The following is an 18,278-nucleotide window of genomic DNA, read 5'->3' as shown; positions in this document are numbered from 1 at the left end:
TAGGCTCTGAAGATAAAGTCTAGAACAAGATATTTGTAGTTCCCGCTTCTGTGGAGATTACAATCTGAGTGTGAAGGAAAAAAGGTCATTCCTTTACCCAGCAAATATTTACTGGGCATCTACTATGTTCCAGAAATTCTTTTAGGCACTTGTATACACCAGTGTACAATAAAGATCTCTGAAGAAGCTTGGGGGGAGGAAGAGTATGGTGTGGAGATAATGAACATAACTAAATTATGTAGTATGTTAGAAAGTGAGAAATGCTATATGGATAAAAGAAAAAGTAGAGCTAGGTAAGAGGGATAAGGATTGACAGTTTTTAAATTCTGATTGTAAGCATACTTAGTCTCATTGATCTTATTACAACCTGTGTACAAACTCAGGCAGTACCAGAGTGATGAATGTGGTAATAGTAGAACCTAACCAAGTGTAACCATGTTTCCATGGGAAAATGCATTTAGAATTAACCAAAAAACATAGGGTCTATTCCTGCCTCCCTATGATCTTCTCCTGGAATCCTGGGCAATTTGATAGGGAGAGTATCAGTGGGATGCTGTGTTCAATATTTAGTAGATCCTCAACGAAAGTTTCCTTTCTGTGCTCCAAATGATTCTAAAAATCCCATGTTATCATGGTTTGAGGAATCCAGTATAGTAAGTTGGTCATTTGCTTACCTTTTGACTTCTGGTGGGCTTGGACTTCTGTTCCTTGATGGTGGTGATGAGTGTGAGAATGCAGTCCAGACAGAAAGGACCTGATTTCACATTTGGTAAATTTTAGTGCTGGGAAAATAAAGATTATGGTGGCAAAATACTCTTCAAAATTACTGCTGTGGATTGGATGTCCCCCTAAAACTCATTGAAACTTAACCCCCATTGTGACCATGTTAAATGGGTGGGAAATCCTATTATGGTAATTGAAAGGTGGGACCTTGAAGAGGTGATTGGATTGTGAGGACCATGCCCACTAAGTGGATTGATCCATTCATTGAGTAATAAAGTTGATGGTTTAATTCTGGTATTGGGTGTGGTTCTGATGGCTTTAAAAGAGCCAATGAGGAGGTTAGTCTTTGTCTAGATCTGCCAGCCTCCATGTGACACCCTGCATCACTGTGAATAGTACCACTAACAAGGCCTTCACCAGATGTGTTCCCTGGACTTTGGACTTCCCAGCTTCTGAAACTGTAAGCAATAAATATTGTTTCTTTACAAATACCCAGTTTCAAGTATTTCTGTTATAAGCAACAGAAAAGGACGAATACAATTACACTATTTAGTGTTCTCAGAGGTTTAAGTGGAACTTTTATGCTTGATGTATGTGAAGAATGGAAAAAAAAGATTCATTAGAAAGAACATGTTTTTTAAAAAACTACCATAATTACAATTAAAGAACATGATCTTAAATTCCTGCAGAAGAGCATGAAGAGTTGAGAGGTTGTTAATAATCCTTGTGAATCACAGTTCTATAGGGAAAAACAAACAATTTGAGAAAACCCAAGATGTTAACTTGTGGAAAGCAATGAATTTAATTGGAAAAAAATATGCCTTGTGAATAACCAAGAACTAATCACAGGTGATGGAGTTTGGATGTGTTGTCCCCACCAAAACTCATGAGGAAATTTGATCACAATGTGGCAGTGTTGGAAAATGATTGAATCATGGTGGTGGATCCCTTAAGAATGGATTAGTGCTCTCCCTAGGTGGGGGGAGTAATGAGTGAGTTCTCTATTAGTTTCCGCAAGAGCTGGTTGTTTAAAAAGACCCTGGCACCTCCTCTCTCTCTCTTGCTTCCTCTTGCCATGTGATCTGCTTGTACCTGCCAGCTGCCTGCCACTTTCCACCATGAGTAGAAGCAGCCTGAGGCCTGTGCCAGATGCAGCTGTCCCAGAATTGTAAGCCAAATAAACCTCTCTTCTTTATAAATTACCCAGTCTCAGGTATTTCTGTTATAGCAACACAAAATGGACCAATACAGAAAACTGGTGCCGAGGAGTGGGTGTTGCTATGCAGATACCCGAAAATGTGGATGCAGCTTTGGAACTGGGAATGGGCAAAGGTTGGAGGAGTTTGGAGGACTTAGAAGAAGACAAAAAGAAGAGGGAAAGTTTGGAATGTCTTAGAGACTTATGTGGTTGTGAGCAGAATGCTGAAAGAAATGTGGACAGTTAAGGACATGTGGATGATAAGATCTCAGATAGAAATGAGGAACTTATTGGGAATTGGACAAAAGATCACCCTTGCTACACCACAGCAAGGAACTTGGCTGCATTGTGTCCATGCCCATGGACTTTGTGGAAGGTGGGACTTAAGAGTTATGTACCAGAGCATTTGGCAGAAGAAATTTCTAAGCAGCAAAGCATTAAGGAAGCTGCATAGTTACTTTTAACACCCTACTCTGAGTTATGGCAGCAAAGGCATGATGTAAAGCCAAAATTTAAAAGGGAAGCAGAGTGTAAAGATTTGCAGCCTGGCCATGTGGTAGAGAAGTAGATAGAGAGCAGGAGAAGAATGCAAGGGTGAAGCTGATAAACTGGTTGCTAAGGACATTATCTTGGCAGTGAGGCAGCCAGATGCTAAGAACCAGGACAATGGGAAAAAAGCCCTAAAGGCATTTCGGAAGTCTGGAAGGGTGCCCCACCCATCACAGGCCCTGAGGCCTAGAAGGACTGAGTTGTCCCAGAGGACTGACGTGGGGCACAGCTGCCCTCAGGAACCTGCTTCCTGCATCCCAGCTGCTCTGGCAGTATTGGCCCCAAGTGTGGTTCGTGCAGCAGCCCTGGAGAGTAGAGGCCTGAAACCTCGGTGCTGTCCATGTTGTGTTAAGTCTGCAGGCCGGCAGGATGTGAGATCAGTGGAGGCTCGGCAGCCTCCACCCAGATTCCAGAGGATGTATGGAAAAGCCTGGGGACCCAGGCAGAGACCTGCCGCAGGGGCAGAGCCACTGCAGAGGCCATCTACTAGAGCAATGCCGAGCAGAAAAGTGGGGTTGTAGCCCCCACCGGGAAAATGTCTAGTAAAGCCAAGGCAGCTGGGCAGCCGCCAGGACCCCAGAACTCTGGGGTCACTGGTAACTTGCAACACAGGCTTGGAAAAGCCACAGGCACCAGTGCAGCCCACTGGGTTGCACCTGGCAGAACTGTGGAGGTGAGGCTGCCTGATGCTTTGGGGGCCCAGTTGGCCAATTGTGCCCAGAATGCAGGACTTGGAATCAAAGAAGATTATTTTGGAGCTTTAAGACATAATGTCTGCCCTGCTGGGTTTCAGACTTGTTTGGGGCCTGTATCTCCTTTCCTTTCCCATTCCTTTTGGAATGGGAACGTATACCCAATGTCTGTTCCACCATTGTATCTTGGCAGTAGATAAATTTGGTTTTGTTTTTCAGGTTCACAGCTGAAAGGACTTTTGCTTTTGGTCTCAGATGAGACTTTGGACTTTTAAGTTGGTGCTGGAGGAAGCAGACTTTTGGGACTGTTGGGATAGAATGATTATATTTTGTATGTGAGAGTGACATGAGTTTTGGGGGGCCAGGGTCAGAATGCTGGAGTTTGGATGTGTTGTCCTCACCAAAACTCATGTGGAAATTTGATACCCAATGTGGCAGTGTTGGAAACTGATTAAGTCATGGGGGTGGATCCCTCATGAATGGATTGGTGCTCTCCCTAGGTGGGGGGAGTAATAAGTGAGTTTTCTGTCTATTAGTTCCCGTAAGAGCTGGTGTTTAAAAAGACCCTGGTACCTCCTCTCTCTCTCTCTCTCTCTCTTGCTTCCTCTCACCATGTGATCTGCTTGTACCCGCTGGCTGCCTGCCACTTTCCGCCATGAGTAGAAGCAGCCTGAGGCCAGTGCCACATGCAGCTGTCCCAGAATTGTAAGCCAAATAAACCTCTGTTCTTTATTACCCAGTCTCAGGTATTTCTGTTATAGCAACACAAAATGGACTAAAACAACAGGCTAAGCAACATGTTTAAGCCAGAGCTTGCCACATAAGTTGTAATATGATGTAGCATATGTATTTGCATCTCTGTAGGAGTTGTCTCACATCTGCCATAGATTTTCAGGAACTTCATCCCCCAGTGACAGTCCATTCACTTAATCCTCTGTTTAGTTTGTATTTTCTGGTTCAAGTGTGTATATATATATATATATATATATATATATTTTTCCCCCTTATTTTACTACCTTGTCCTTTGCACCCCACTCCCAGTAAACATTTGGTGGCCAACAGCTCTGAATATTTTTGCGTATCCTTAATCCAATACGGATTGGAGTAACTTCTCAATATATCTAAGATTTACAGTCTGTAAACCGATGATTTATTAACTCTTTTTACAACTTTTCATATTGAAGAACGTATGGCAGGAAATGGAAGCTTTTGATGAAGCCAATAAAAATTCATGTCAATTTTTCTAACTTTAATACCTAATTAACGGGAGATGACAACGGGAGTGCCTTACGTCTTAATTTACTCTCCACATCCCCCCCCCACCGACATCATGGGGGAGGAGCCTTCCTCCTGGGCACCAGCGGTTCACCCCGGGGTTGGAAGAGGAACTGTGCGATCATAGAGCGGGCGGAATGCCGGGCTAGAAGGGACCGGAAGTTGTTTCTCCGCCCCCAGCCCAGGGGCTGGATCGGGTCTCCGCGGGCTCGGTTTGGTTCACGTCGCTGTTTGGCTCTTTCGTCTAGGGGTGGATTCTCCTCGGCATTGGGTTCACTCCAGTACCGGCCTTTGGGAAGCTGAATGAATTCGTCGGTCTCCTAGTAAAGAGAGACAGGGCAGCGGCTGGAGAGGGCAGCGGCTGGAGAGAGCAGCGGCGACGGTCAAGTCGCTCAGGCGCAAGCCGGAACCCTCTGGCCCCCGCTCCCCCAAACGGGGGCCAAAACCCGGAGCTTGGAAGAATAAGCAGGAAATGGCGGACGAGGCGTTGTTTTTGCTTCTCCATAACGAGATGGTGTCTGGAGTGTACAAGTCCGCGGAGCAGGGGGAGGTGGTGAGTGCAGCCACACGTCCTTGAGGTCCTTTTGCGGTGACACCCCTAGTTTCCCTTCAGTTCTTTCTTCTTACCCCTGTCCCATCGCCACCCGATCACTCCCGAGGTGTAGGCAAACTAGTCCACTTCCAGGTATCCTAAACTCTAGAACCTGTCGGCTGTCTCCTTTGATATTTCATCTTTCATCCTTTTCTTTTTCATATCTTTTACTATTTGATTTTTTTTTGTCCCCATACTTTTGTCCCACAGGCCACAAATTTTCTTACTTTTAGTGTTGTCCCTACTATCATTTACTGCACTCCTACTTAATTTTACTGTCACTGCCAGTACTTCTGAGCCGTCCACTGGACAGACCTGTCCCAGCCTGAGAATCCTGTTCTTCTTTCCCCATCCCAAACTCTCAGTACCACTCCACACAACGCGAGGCCTAGTAAGGTTTGAGGTAGAAGCAAAGAAGTTTGCAGACGTTACGATAATTAGGAAACACCATTTAAATTCATCAATTCAGAAGATACTTATTTAGTACCCATTATGTCAGAGCTAGTTCTAGGTGCTGGGGATGAAGTAGTGAGTGAAACAATGGCCCCATCCTCGTGAAGCTTACATTTAATATGTGGGAGTCTTCATTCACTCCGTGATTCTTTCTGAAAACATTTATTAAGCATTTATCGTGGGCCCAGCACTATGTGAGAAATAAATAAGCTAAAACTCCTGCCTCACTGTCTTTGGGGAATAGGGATTTAATGAATAGCTAATTAAATATTGGGTGGTAAATAGGTATAGAATCACGGAGTTGTAATGGATTTTAGAAATGAGATATTCCAGGGCTGGCCTGTGGCTCACTTGGGACAGTGTGGTGCTGATAACACCAAGGCCGCGGGTTCGGATCCCATATAGGGATGGCCGGTGGGCTCACTGGCTGAGCGTGATGCTGACAACACCAAGTCAAGGGTTAAGATCCCCTTACCAGTCATCTTAAAAAAAAAAGGAAAAGAAAGAAAAATGAGATATTCTAAAGTCATACTCAAGTCAAGAGCCCTTTCTGTAATGCTGTTGATAAAGAGGGGTGGAGGGTGGGGGTAGGAAAAGCATCCTAGGCAGAGGTGAAGTCATAGAGGTATGAAAGAGTAGTGTATTAAACGTGCTTAATTTCAGTGTGACTAGATTGAATAGATGGAGAGTGAGAATTGAGAGCGGAAATTAGAGCCTTGTGTGATTAAAGAATTTGGACCTTCTCAATGGAGAATTTTTTAAAAGGGCAATGATGTTGCATTTTAGAAAGATAATCCAGTGTTTGGGCTAGAGAGGGAATATCTTTGTAATAAGAAGGTCCATTATTGCTGAAGTCATGGCAGGAGATGATGAATATCTGAACTAAGACATGGGTAGTGAGAACAGGAGAGAACAGCTTTGAGAGGTAGGAGGTAGAATATATAGGACTTGGATACGTATGTGAGTGGGAGTTGAAAATTATCCCCAGGCTTTTAGCTTGAGCAGCTGGGTTGGATGGTGGTGATGTTAATCAGGAAAGGGAATAAGAAGAGCCACCTTTTCAGTGTGTGTTTGTGGAAGAGGAGGGGGGAAAAACAGAGATAAGGAGGTGAAGATCATGAATTATCTTGAGGCATGTTGAATTTTTGAGGTACCTCTAGGACATTAATCAAAGGTGCTGCTAGTTTGTGAAGTAGAAGAATAGGCATAATACATTTGGAGATATCATTAGGAATACACATCAGAAGAATATTGGAAATGAAGCAAATTCTGTTCTTATTCAGACCCATCTGTAACAGAGACTTTTTCCAAGTTACAGACTTTTGGCTCTACCATCATCAATGTTTGCTATTTGTGCAAAGCTAGTCTTGGCTTTCCTCTGAAGAACGATTAACAACACATTCCTTTTACTGTTTGATCTTATCCATGCCTGCCCCTCCTGTGTGCATTCAGTTCTCTTCACTCTCCTCTCCCTACTTTCCCTCTTCTAACTCTTGCCCAGGGAAAATCAACATCATGTTTTTGCTTTTTTTTTTTTAACTCTCTCTTTTTTTCCAATGGGTTGACCCAAGAGTAAAATGAACAGAACTGTTCTACTCATGACTGATAATTTTAAGAGCTGTGCTACTCATATAAGAGAAAGGAAATCCATAAGTTTTGAATCATTTAAGCTAAAAATAACTTGTTTTTCCTATTGTAATATGTTAATGGTGGGGATAAAAATTGAAAGTACTTATGAGCAAAAATGATTTAAAAAAACAGTTATGAGGGCTGGCCGGTTAGCTCAGTTGTTTAGAGCACAGTGTTATAATTCCAAGGTTTGGATCCCTGTACCAGCCAGCCACCACAAAAACAAACAAACAAACAAAAAACTGTTACGTGACAGTCTTGATAATTAGAATCCATGTTGGAATCAGGGTACATGAGTATGAGGGTTCATTGTACAAGTTTCCCTACTTGAGAGTGCTCAGATTTTTTTTTTTTTTTTTTTTTTTTTTTTTTAAAGGTGACCGGTAAGGGGATCTTAACCCTTGACCTGGTGTTGTCAGCACCATGCTCACCCAGTGAGCTAACTGGCCATCCCTATATGGGATCCAAACCTGGGGCCTTGGTGTTATCAGCACCACACTCTCCGGAGTGAGCCACGGGCCAGCCCCATGCTTGCATTTTTTTATAATAAAAAATGTGAAAGAAAGATAAAAAATCCTGTCATCCAGAAATGGTTTTTATATATCATTTCAGACGTAAACAACATGGTTTTTATATATCCTTTTATAACCATTTCTGGATAATGGATTATGTATCTTTGTTTTACATTTTTTATTATGAAAAAGATTTTAGGTGAAATAAAGTTTGATATACTTTCAGGAAAGTGAAATAAACTTTCATAAGTTTTGAAGTGAAATAAAAGAGCCAGTGATCTCACCCTGCAGTGATTTTTCAAACTATGCTTGAAATGGAATTAAATCTCTAAATATTGATAGGTATTTCCCAGTTTGTGGAGACTGGATTTTTAAAAAAGTTAATGGATTAAATATTCTCAAGTTTAATTTTTCTTAAAAATTTGGTGCCTATTAGTGAACACTCACAGATGCCAAAGTGAATGAACAAGTAGCAAAGTCAGAAGGTATTTTTTATGGCTTAATTCAAAAGCTCATGTGATCATAGGATTTGAGAGTGTCAACTTATAAGAGTATTTCCTGCTAATAAATATGTTCCTGGGTGATTGTACAAAGAGCAGATTGTTCCACAAAGCATTTTATGACTTATAGGTACTCATTCCACCTGGACATGTTTGAGAACAAGTGTGGAGAATAACAGAAAACCCAAAGGTTGTAATAAGTATAAGAACAGATGTATGTACAGTTTTATGACAACATAAGACCTACAGTGTCAGGCAAGGCTTCTGGGAGGATGTGGTACTTGAGCTGAATTTAAAAAGGATGTGCAATGTAGAGAATAGCATGTGGCGGAAGAGAATGTGACACTCTGGAGTTGAAGAAATTTCAGAGTGGTAGAATGAAAGGATGTTTGTGGTATGTGGCTGTTAATGAATCTGGTTAACTAGACAGGAGTCATTTAAAGAAAGGCACATAATGCTATGCTAAGGAGTTTGGACTTTATTTTGAAGAAAGGGGAGGGCACTGAAAAATCCAGTAGAGAAATACCATGATTTGCTTTTTAGAAAGTCTACTACCAGAAATATAGGAAATGACTAAAAGCAGGAGAAAACTAGAGACAGGACCAGTTGGAAGGCTGTAACTAAAAACCAGGAGGGAAATGATAAGGCCTAACTTAAGCAGTAAGATGCAGAGAAGATAGATTTAGAAAAGTATGTGAAAGATAGGCTCAACAGGACTGTAGTGTGAGGAGGTGCTGAGAGCAAAGAGTTAAAGAGAATGGAAGTTTTCTGGTGGGGGTTAACTAGGTGAATGGTGGTACCATTAATGAAGTTAGGGAATTTTAGAGGCAGAGCAGGCTGAGGACATTAAGGTAATGAATATCATTTTGGATATGCCTAGTCTGAGGGTCCTGAAGGACCCCTTATAGCTATGTTTAATAAAGTCTGTACTAGAAATACACATTTAATAATTATAGCACCATAAGTGGTTCTGTAGAAGAAAGTTCGGCAAATAACGAGACCTGTGGTTCACTTCTTAGTGGGAGACAAACAGGCTTTGGAATATGCAAAAGTATCTGCCTTCTTGGAGCTGTATTCTAACAGAGGGTGGGGATAATGGGACATGGACAATATAAAATAGTAAAATACGTAGTATGTTAAATGATGAAAGAAGTTCTGTGGAGACAAATTAAGCAGGGAAGTGGAATAGAGCATCAGAATCAGTTTTAGAAGCCTTGTTAAAACACAGATTTCTGGCCCAACACCCAGAGTTTCTGATTCAGTGAGTTGTGAGTAGTACTAGAGAATCTTCATTTTTAGCAAGTTCCCATATGATGCTGATGTTGCTGGTCTGGGGCACAGTTTGAGAATCACTAGGATATAGAGTTGCTGAAGGGAGATGATGTCGCAGTTTTTAAAAAGATTGTTAAAATGGGCCTCATTGAGATGGTGACATGAGAGCAAAGATTTGAAGGAAGTGGGGGAATTGGTTGTGTGAGTATCTGAAGGAAGAGCCGCCAGCGCATGTTTAAGGGACAGCAGTGAGACCAGTGCAGCTGGAGCAGAGTGAGTATAAAGAAGAGTAGAAGAGTGAGGCCACAGAAGTATAGGATCTGAATTTAGGGCTCTGTAGGTCATCCATAGGACCTGGAAAATGTTCAGTTTATATGGTAGTGTTTAAAGCCTTAAAGAGTGGATGAAATCATCAGAAGAAGAGCAGAGCAATTGCATGATTCCAGGTGTAGGATGGTTATCAACTAAGAAACACTGAGGGAAGCCTAGATGACTCTAAGAGACATTTTGAAGCAAGGAACAATAGAACGTAGTGACAGCATGTGAAAGGAGTGACTGACAGAAGAAAATCAAATATGATGCCTGGTTTTATAACCTAGGACGGAAGAGGAATGGTCGAAAATGGGATTTAAAAAAAAAAAGGGAGAAGGGAATAATTAGGAATAGGCTTGGCATTTCTGAAAAGTAATTAAGCAACAAACTTCTTGTTTATCTTATAGTCTTATGAAAATGGTTAGTACTAAGAAAATTCAAGGATGTCTTATAATCCACTTTTTCTTAAAATGTTCCAGCGAAAAAAGTATAAATATTTACATTAATATTTTTAGCCAATATTTTAAAACAAGTTTTGAATACAAACATCCTGGCATTTTAAAAGCATTCAAAACTATTATTTTTTAAAATAGGAAAATGGACGATGTATTACTAAGCTGGAAAGCATGGGGTTTCGAGTGGGACAAGGATTGATAGAAAGGTGAGCAGTATGGATTTGAAAATTTTCTTCCAGGTAGGTTACAAACAATCATGATCCATTTCAAAAAATTGCATAAAACTTGAGACATTTTAAATTTAATTCCTGAATTTTAATTCTCCTCTTTTCTTTCATTTACAGATTAAAATTTATTTTTAGATCCAGTGCTTTTTTAAACTCAGTTATTCAAATTTGCTATATCATTAGACTAATTTTAGGCTCTATAGTTATGTAACAGAATGTGAAACCATTGGGATAGGATCTGCTTTGCTTGGTGCTTGTCACTTTATGACTGTCAATAAATGTTCAATGCTGTTCTGGCTTTTAGAAATGAGTTAATAATTTGCCCCTCTTGCTTTCTTTGGAGGAAAAATACTGTATTACTTTTAGTTGATCTTTTTAGGTTTACAAAAGATACGGCAAGGTTCAAGGATGAGTTAGATATCATGAAGTTCATTTGTAAAGATTTTTGGACTACAGTGTTCAAGAAACAAATCGACAATCTAAGGACAAATCATCAGGTATTTAGATAAATTAAGGCCTATTTTTTAAGTCCTTTAACTAGTGATTTGCTAATTATTTAAAACTTAAAATGATTTCTGGTCAACATTAGAATGTTTCCCTTATGTTATTAATAAGTCATTAGTTTTTTCTCTGGGTAAAGTAAATAAAAGGGGACAGTTATCAGTAATGATAGCTATTCCTTTTCCCCAATTATATAAGGTATGTTAAATTTTAATAATTTGCAAATGTCAGAATGATAAAGGTTTTAGTAGTATTACTTAGTAGTGATAATATGCAGGAACACAAATATATCACATTTATGTCCTTAGAGTAATTTCTAAGGTCTAATTTATAGAGAATATTTAACTCTTAAAAAACTCTTGCATTGTTTATTATTGCTATCATATTTTCTATTCTTAAAATATGTTATTACTACAAAATCAGTAGATTGCATAGAAAGCTATGCATTAAAATAGATTGACTATAAACCTCAAAGTGGATTTGGCATTTTGATTCAGTAAAAAATTAATGTTCTCTAGTACTACCAGTAGATTTCAATTGTTAATTAGCAGTACTTGAGATGCTAATAGAAAGAAGTGACTTTGATTATTGACTTTCTAAACATAATTTCATAATATATAACAGCTAATTTCACATGGACATGTATTAATGATTCCTTTGCACTAGACTATGAGTTCTTTAAGTGTAGGGACTATGTCTTGCGCACCTTTGTATCTTCAGTGTATAAAACATTAAGTTAATATGAATGTTAGGAAGTGCTGAACTCACAAGTGTTCAGCTTGAAAATTGCAACACTCTTTAAAGAAAATTTGACCAATGGAAAAGAGAATTTTAATAACTTTTAAAAACTCTTAAATTGTTTTGTAGGGATGAAATAATTTTTAAGGACTATGGACTACGTTGACTTTGGATATTTTTCTGTTTTTGGAACACAGGGCATCTACGTACTTCAGGACAACAAATTTCGTTTGCTTACTCAGATGTCTGCGGGAAAACAGTATTTAGAACATGCATCTAAGGTATTTAATGGAATAGAAGATTGGGGTTTTCTACTCAGAGTGGAACTACAGGGAAAAGTCCAATGCCAATCATAACAGACTCTTGAACTAAAAATAGATTTTAAAGTTCTTTTTTGTTTAAACAGTTTTCTGTGAAATAGGAGACATATGTTCATCATGTTACAATAACCTATACTGAACCTGTAGCTAAATAGGCTTATGGTGACCAATTAAAGAAACATTACAACTAAATGCCAATGAAATGTAGATTTATGGTAGATTCTTGAATATTGCAGAGATACGTTAGTAAAGTTATTCAGACTCATGAAACTGACATTAACTATGCAAAGTTATTCACCTCAGAGTTTCTATTTATGATCTCCTTTAGTAGATTAAAAATATTTTTAAAAATATAATTAACATTTGTTCCTAAGAATACATGTTTTGTGTTAAGTTTATCTGTGTTTTTGGGTTTTGCATAGTTTTTGATTTTTAATTTCACACAGGAATAAATGAATAAATAGATGTATTAAAGAAAGCTTGACAAGTGTTAATGTAAGAGTTTCTTTGAAGTGATTAAAATATCTGGGCAAATATAAGCTTTTATCTGTAAAAGTTTGTCCATACCTAAATTATCTAGCCGAAAAGGAGCACGGGTATAATGGAAAGATCATGGACTTGGGACCAAATAAATCACGTTTTAAGCTAAGCTCTACAACTTATATATTTACGACTTTAAGTAAGTTACATAACCCCTTTGGACCTTGGTTTCTTCATTAATAAAATGAGTATAATCAAACCTATATTATAAGATTGTCTTGAGATTTAAATGTAAATAAAGTGGTGCTTTGCACATGGGAGATATTAATGATTACTATTACAGCTGTGATATGTCAATAAAATGAGCCTAGAAATGGACATGATACTTTATTCTCATAACTTAATTTCACTGATCCAAGATTGCTTATTTTCTGTATTTTGGGGGATGTCCAGGCTCTAATTACATTTTTATGGTTTATATGTATATATATTTTTCTACTAACATGTCATTTTAACATTTCTGGTTCTCATTTAACTCTTTGGGATCTTAATTTATTCAGCTGTGAAAAGAGTAATTTGTACAGTGATTTTTAACTATTTTGACATCTTTGAGAATCAGAGCACCCTTTTTCATAAATATGAGTATGCACATACTTGTATACATCATTTTTATTTTCATGGGGTTCACAGATTCCCAGGTAAAGCCCTCTTAGGATAAACAGCCTGTAAGTTCTCTTCTAGCTCAAAATTTCATGACTCAGATCTTATTACTTATCAGCAGCCATTTATGTGTATTAATTATAAAATATTCTATTATTCATATATAGTGTTATTAAACATCATGCAGTACAAAAATGTAGACAATAATAAGTTCCTTGGATTATTAGTTTTTCAATCCCCATTCTTGTCATGACTTTCCCTGCTGTAGCTCAGTCCCATTCCCTTTCTTTGTTTCTATAGGAGAGGATTTCTCAACATCCGCAGTAATGATATTTTGAAATGGATAATTCTTTTTTGTGTAATTTAAACCTGTAAGTCTTGAAAAATTCAAGATTCTTGGTTGTAGATAGTAGAAACCAAATCTGTCTGAATAGAATATTGTTAGGCAGCTTATAAAATTGACAGGAAGGCTCAGAAAACAGGCAAGAACCACAGGAGTTTAAAGCAGACACAAAGAGCCAAAATCATTCCACAGAAAGTGTGTAGTTGGAAACCTGCAGGCAGCACAGACAGTAGACACAAGCCACCTTTGCTGCCTCTAGAACTAATTCTAACCTATTTCTGACTTATTTTTGTCACTCACTCTAGATTCAGAGTCCTGGACTGAAGCACCTGATTGGCTGACCTTAAGTCATGCGTCCATGGAGCTTTAGTTGCCAAAGAGCTGGGAAATCTTCTAACAATCATATTTTTCAGTAATTTGAACAGTTCTTCCACAACACTTTTTTAAAACATCAATGACTTATTGATAGCATGGCTTAACTAAATGTCATATTTATTAATAGCTTTACTATTTTAGTAAATCTGTACTATTTTTTATAATTTTTTTCCTTTTAGTATTTAGCATTTACATGTGGCTTAATCAGAGGTGGCTTATCAAATTTGGGGATAAAAAGTATTGTAACAGCTGAAGTGTCTTCAATGCCTGCATGTAAGTTGCATTCACTTTTTTTTTTAACAAATGTTAGTGGTTTTTTTTTAATTTAGAGGAAATTAAAAATGCTGAAACTACTTCATTTTAGTTTTATCAATTTAACATTTGGTGTAGTAATATGTAGCCTACTATATTCATATTCAATGATTTTGAATTCATAATGGACAGTGATTTAGAAAAATTTGGTAAAGAAATCTAAATTTATTATAAGACAATTTAAGGGATGATTCTTAACTTTGAAAGGGAAATTTTCTGCAGTCTTCTTTTAAGATAACAAATTTCCCTATAGCATTGAAAATACTTTTATTTTTAAACATAAACATTTAAAAAACATTTTAGAATATTATATAAAGCTAAATAAAACCAACTAATCTTTTATAACTAATCTCCTTCCTAAAAAATCTTTTCACCAGAGCTACCAACCAAAAATTAAATTGACTTGAGCTTCACTGTGTTTCCTTTCTATTCACAGTGATAACTAGCAATGAAATACCTGAAAGGTAGGAATCACAAAGAAAAACAGAGGCATCTACTCAACAAATTATATAATCATCCCATAAAAATGGAATTTATTGAATATTGTGAAGCGTATGAAAAGTTGACATAGCAAATTTTTTGATTAAAACAACTTCCTAAGTAGAACAGAAAATTGATGTTTAGGCTTGTTTTCCTTGCACCTAAAATCAAAGAATGATTTTTATGTTTTCTTTTTTAGGCAAATTTCAGGTGATGATACAGAAGCTGTAGAACGTACTGAAATGCAAGGCTTCAACAGTTTAAAGAGATAAATTATTCATGTATAAAGTATTTCAACTGGCAGTGATTTAATTACATTGTACAGGAGTAAGAGTGTATTTCATCAGTTTAACACAGACCAACTTAAAGCAGATAAAGGGATATTCTACCATGATATACTGAAACTATTTAAAATGTGAACCTGATTTCAAATAACTAGACACCAAGATGTATGACCCTTATTTTAAACATTTTTATTTGCCTAGAGTGATTTAACCACAGATGGAGAAGCAAAACTCAGGGTTTGTTGAATTAGCATAAAGAAAAGCTTGCATCAATCAGAATCATTTGTGTAAGAATGAACAAATTTTGATAAAGTATGAATTTGTTTTATTTATAAAAGTAAACTACATTAAATTAAATTAAGCTTAATTTTTATTTTATTTCTTATAATTTATTTTAGAGAATTTTTATGCCTATATCGGGATTTCATATATACATTGTGTGTGTGTGTGTATACAGATACATATATGACTGCCTAAATCGCTTAAAAACTTAATTTCACTTTAGTAGATTTCATTCTTTGAAAACTCTATTAATATAATCAAAGTGAAATACAGATTAGTTTGAATGTGAATTCAGTGACTCCAGGGCCAAAGAATATTAGGTATATTAGGAAGGAATTTTTTATGTGTTTTCCTGTTTACAGTTTTGACTTTCAACTTCTCTCCTTATGCATGGAAGTCCTGGTAAATATTTTAACATCTTTGTCTTTATTTCTTTATTTACTCTTTCATAAAGGGCAGAGATGTGGTTGATTAGATTAGTCACATTGACATTCACTGGACTATATCTTCTCAGTGGGTTGGAGTCTATGCTTATCTAGTATATCTCTTACCACTTCTACTTACTTTATCTTAAATTTATCTGGCATAAGCAGATATCTTCAGTCCAGCTTTTGTTAGAACTCTGCATATTGAGGTGTCTGCACTTTGATTATTACAACTGTACTTTTTTCCCAGTTATTACCCTTGTGCATATATTTGTTTGACAGGGAACTGTGCAGAAAAGGTTGATAACTCTGTAGAAGGGGTTGATTGACATGCCAAACAAGATGTTTCACTGGGTTCTCTGCCTTAAAAATGGCAGATTAAGAAGGGTGACTCCTTGTAATAAAAAACCAAAATATTATATTAAAAACATGAAATAAAAAGTGTAAAAGTTTACTTTAGGACATAAGGGAAAACTCAAGTTAGGGGCATACCATTTTCCTTTCATAGAAAGGTGCAGTATCAAAGATGTCAGTTTAACTCACGTTGATTTATTAAATTGGAGCAATCCTAATTCTGTAATGATTTGGGAAAAAAATTTTTTTCAGATTTTGAAAAAATAAATTCGGGAAAGATCCTACCAAATATAAAAATATAATGTAAAGCTTAGTGATTAAAAAGGGTCATAATGATCCAGGAATAGCTAATAACACAGAAATGGATCAGAGTGGAACAAAATAGAGAACTTTAAAACAGGTGTAGCATATAGGAATTGTATGTATGAGAAAGGTGTTATCTCACATCAATGGGTTTGTTAGACACTTGTTTTCCTACCCATCAGCCATTTCCCCCTTCCTTTCTTGCTGACAATGCCCCATTTTTATTTTGGTGTTAACACTCTATGACTGTCTTGTACTATAGTGTGCTTTCCTAGTCCCAGAGAGGGTGAGTTTTGATTAGATGCTAAGCCAATCATTTTAATTGGCTTATCTTTTTTTTTTTTTTTTGCGGCTGGCTGGTGCGGGTATCTGAACCCCGTTACCTTGGGATTATAAGGCTGCACTCTAACCATCTGAGCTAACTGGCCAGCCCCAATTGACTTATCTTGATCATTTGATGAAATCCTGGCTGAGACAAAGTGGGGTAAGTCTAAAGGATTTTTAGGACATTTTTTGTTGCTCTTAAAAATGGATACAAGGTAAAGATTTGCCCCCTTCCCTTATCTGCTTCTCAGTGAAGATATGTGATAATGGATGTTTGGAACTAATCTCCAATAGCCTTTGAATGACCGTGAAAGGGCAAACATGAAGACGAAAGACATCACACTGAGGGTAGCAGGATGCAGATAGAAAGCACCTGAATTATGCTTCTGAATTAACCAATCCTGGAACTGCTTTACCTTTGGGCTTTTTGTTATGTGAAATATTAAATTACTTATATTATTCAGTCTCCTTTTGGTTGTGTATTTTGTTACTTGTAGCCAAAAAGAAACCTCTCAGTAGAAACAAAGGGAGAGTTTGGTTATTCAAAAAAAAGTATCAGATAATTGAATATCCTTTTTTATGGGGGGTTTGGGGAGATGCAGACTTAAAAGTTTACATGTAAAACAATAAAACCGTAAAGTACTAAAGAAAACATGGACTATTATATATTATAATCTTGTGGAGAAGACCTTCCCAAAACACAACGTAGAGAATCATAAAGGAAAACAGTAAAAAAACTAACAACATCTCTTCAACTAATGGTGTGGGGAAAACTGGATATCCACATGCAAAATAATGAAATTGCATCACTATATATATAGAAATCAACATTATATATAAAAAATCAATTTAAAATGGGCTGAAGATTTAAATGTAAAATTCGCAACTGTGAAAGTCCTAAATAGAGGGAAAGCTTCATAACATTGGTCTTGGCAATTATCTCTTGGATACCATACCTAAAGCACAGGCAGCAAAAGCAAAAATAGACAAATGGGACTACTTCAAACTAAAAGGCTGTGCAGCAAAGGAAACAGCAGAGTGAAAAGGCAACTTATGGGAAAGAAAGGCCATAATAAAATGAACTTTGAGCAGGAGAGGACAGATGATGGAGTTTGGATGTGTTGTCCCCTCCAAAACTGGTGGAAATTTGATCCCCAATGTGGCAGTGTTGGAGAGTCATGGGGGTGGATCCCCCATAAATGGATTAATGCTCTCCCTGGGGGAGGAAGGGTAGTGAGTGAGTTCTCGCTCTCTTAGTTCCCGTGGAGAGCTGATTGTTTAAAGAACCCTGGCACCTCCTCTCTCTCACAATAGCACAGAGGAGGAAACAACCTAAATATTTACAGAAAAATGGATTAAAATTATTTGGCCTTAGAAAAGAATAACTTCATTTCCCCACCTTTGTGGTAGTTAGGGGTGATCACGAGTTACACACTGTGGCCTACAAATAACAGAAGCTGGATGTGGATTTCTAGGGAATGTTTTGTTTTTATGAGAAAAGAATCAGATGTGGAAGGCTCTGCCTCCTTCCTTTTTCCAGTCTTTAATACAGATACATTGCCTTGAACTGCAGTGGCCTATTGTCACCATGAGGGAAGAGCTAAAGGAGTATCACTGACATTGATATTCAGTCAGTTATGTCACTTCTTGTTATGTGAGAAAAATAAACCCCTATTTGAATAACCATCACTTGCTACTTGGATCTTGT

At 37.5% G+C, this 18,278-nt stretch overlaps 1 protein-coding gene across 1 annotated transcript; it reads left to right on the top strand.

The window, feature by feature from the left end:
* The first annotated feature begins 4,627 nt into the window (after window positions 1–4,627).
* TRAPPC6B (trafficking protein particle complex subunit 6B) lies at window positions 4,628–17,034 on the top strand. The gene is made up of 6 exons (XM_063089814.1): window positions 4,628–4,990; window positions 10,301–10,368; window positions 10,769–10,886; window positions 11,826–11,909; window positions 13,986–14,079; window positions 14,798–17,034. Exons 1-6 carry the CDS (start codon window positions 4,910–4,912, stop codon window positions 14,827–14,829), a joined length of 477 nt encoding a protein of 158 aa, XP_062945884.1. The 5' UTR covers window positions 4,628–4,909; the 3' UTR covers window positions 14,830–17,034.
* The last annotated feature ends 1,244 nt before the right edge of the window (window positions 17,035–18,278 follow it).

The sequence above is a fragment of the Cynocephalus volans genome, chromosome 3 (assembly GCF_027409185.1).
Source record: "Cynocephalus volans isolate mCynVol1 chromosome 3, mCynVol1.pri, whole genome shotgun sequence".
Taxonomy (NCBI): domain Eukaryota; kingdom Metazoa; phylum Chordata; class Mammalia; order Dermoptera; family Cynocephalidae; genus Cynocephalus; species Cynocephalus volans.
The sequence above is the reverse complement of the archived record's forward strand: the minus strand, read 5'-3'. Positions and strand labels throughout refer to the sequence as shown.

Coding starts and splice junctions, on each gene's coding strand:
- TRAPPC6B (XM_063089814.1), top strand. CDS start 4,910: ATGGCGGACGAGGCGTTGTTTTTGCTTCTCCATAACGAGATGGTGTCT. Junction 10,887..11,825: donor ATCTAAGGACAAATCATCAG/GTATTTAGATAA, acceptor TTTGGAACACAG/GGCATCTACGTACTTCAGGA. Junction 14,080..14,797: donor AGTGTCTTCAATGCCTGCAT/GTAAGTTGCATT, acceptor TTTCTTTTTTAG/GCAAATTTCAGGTGATGATA.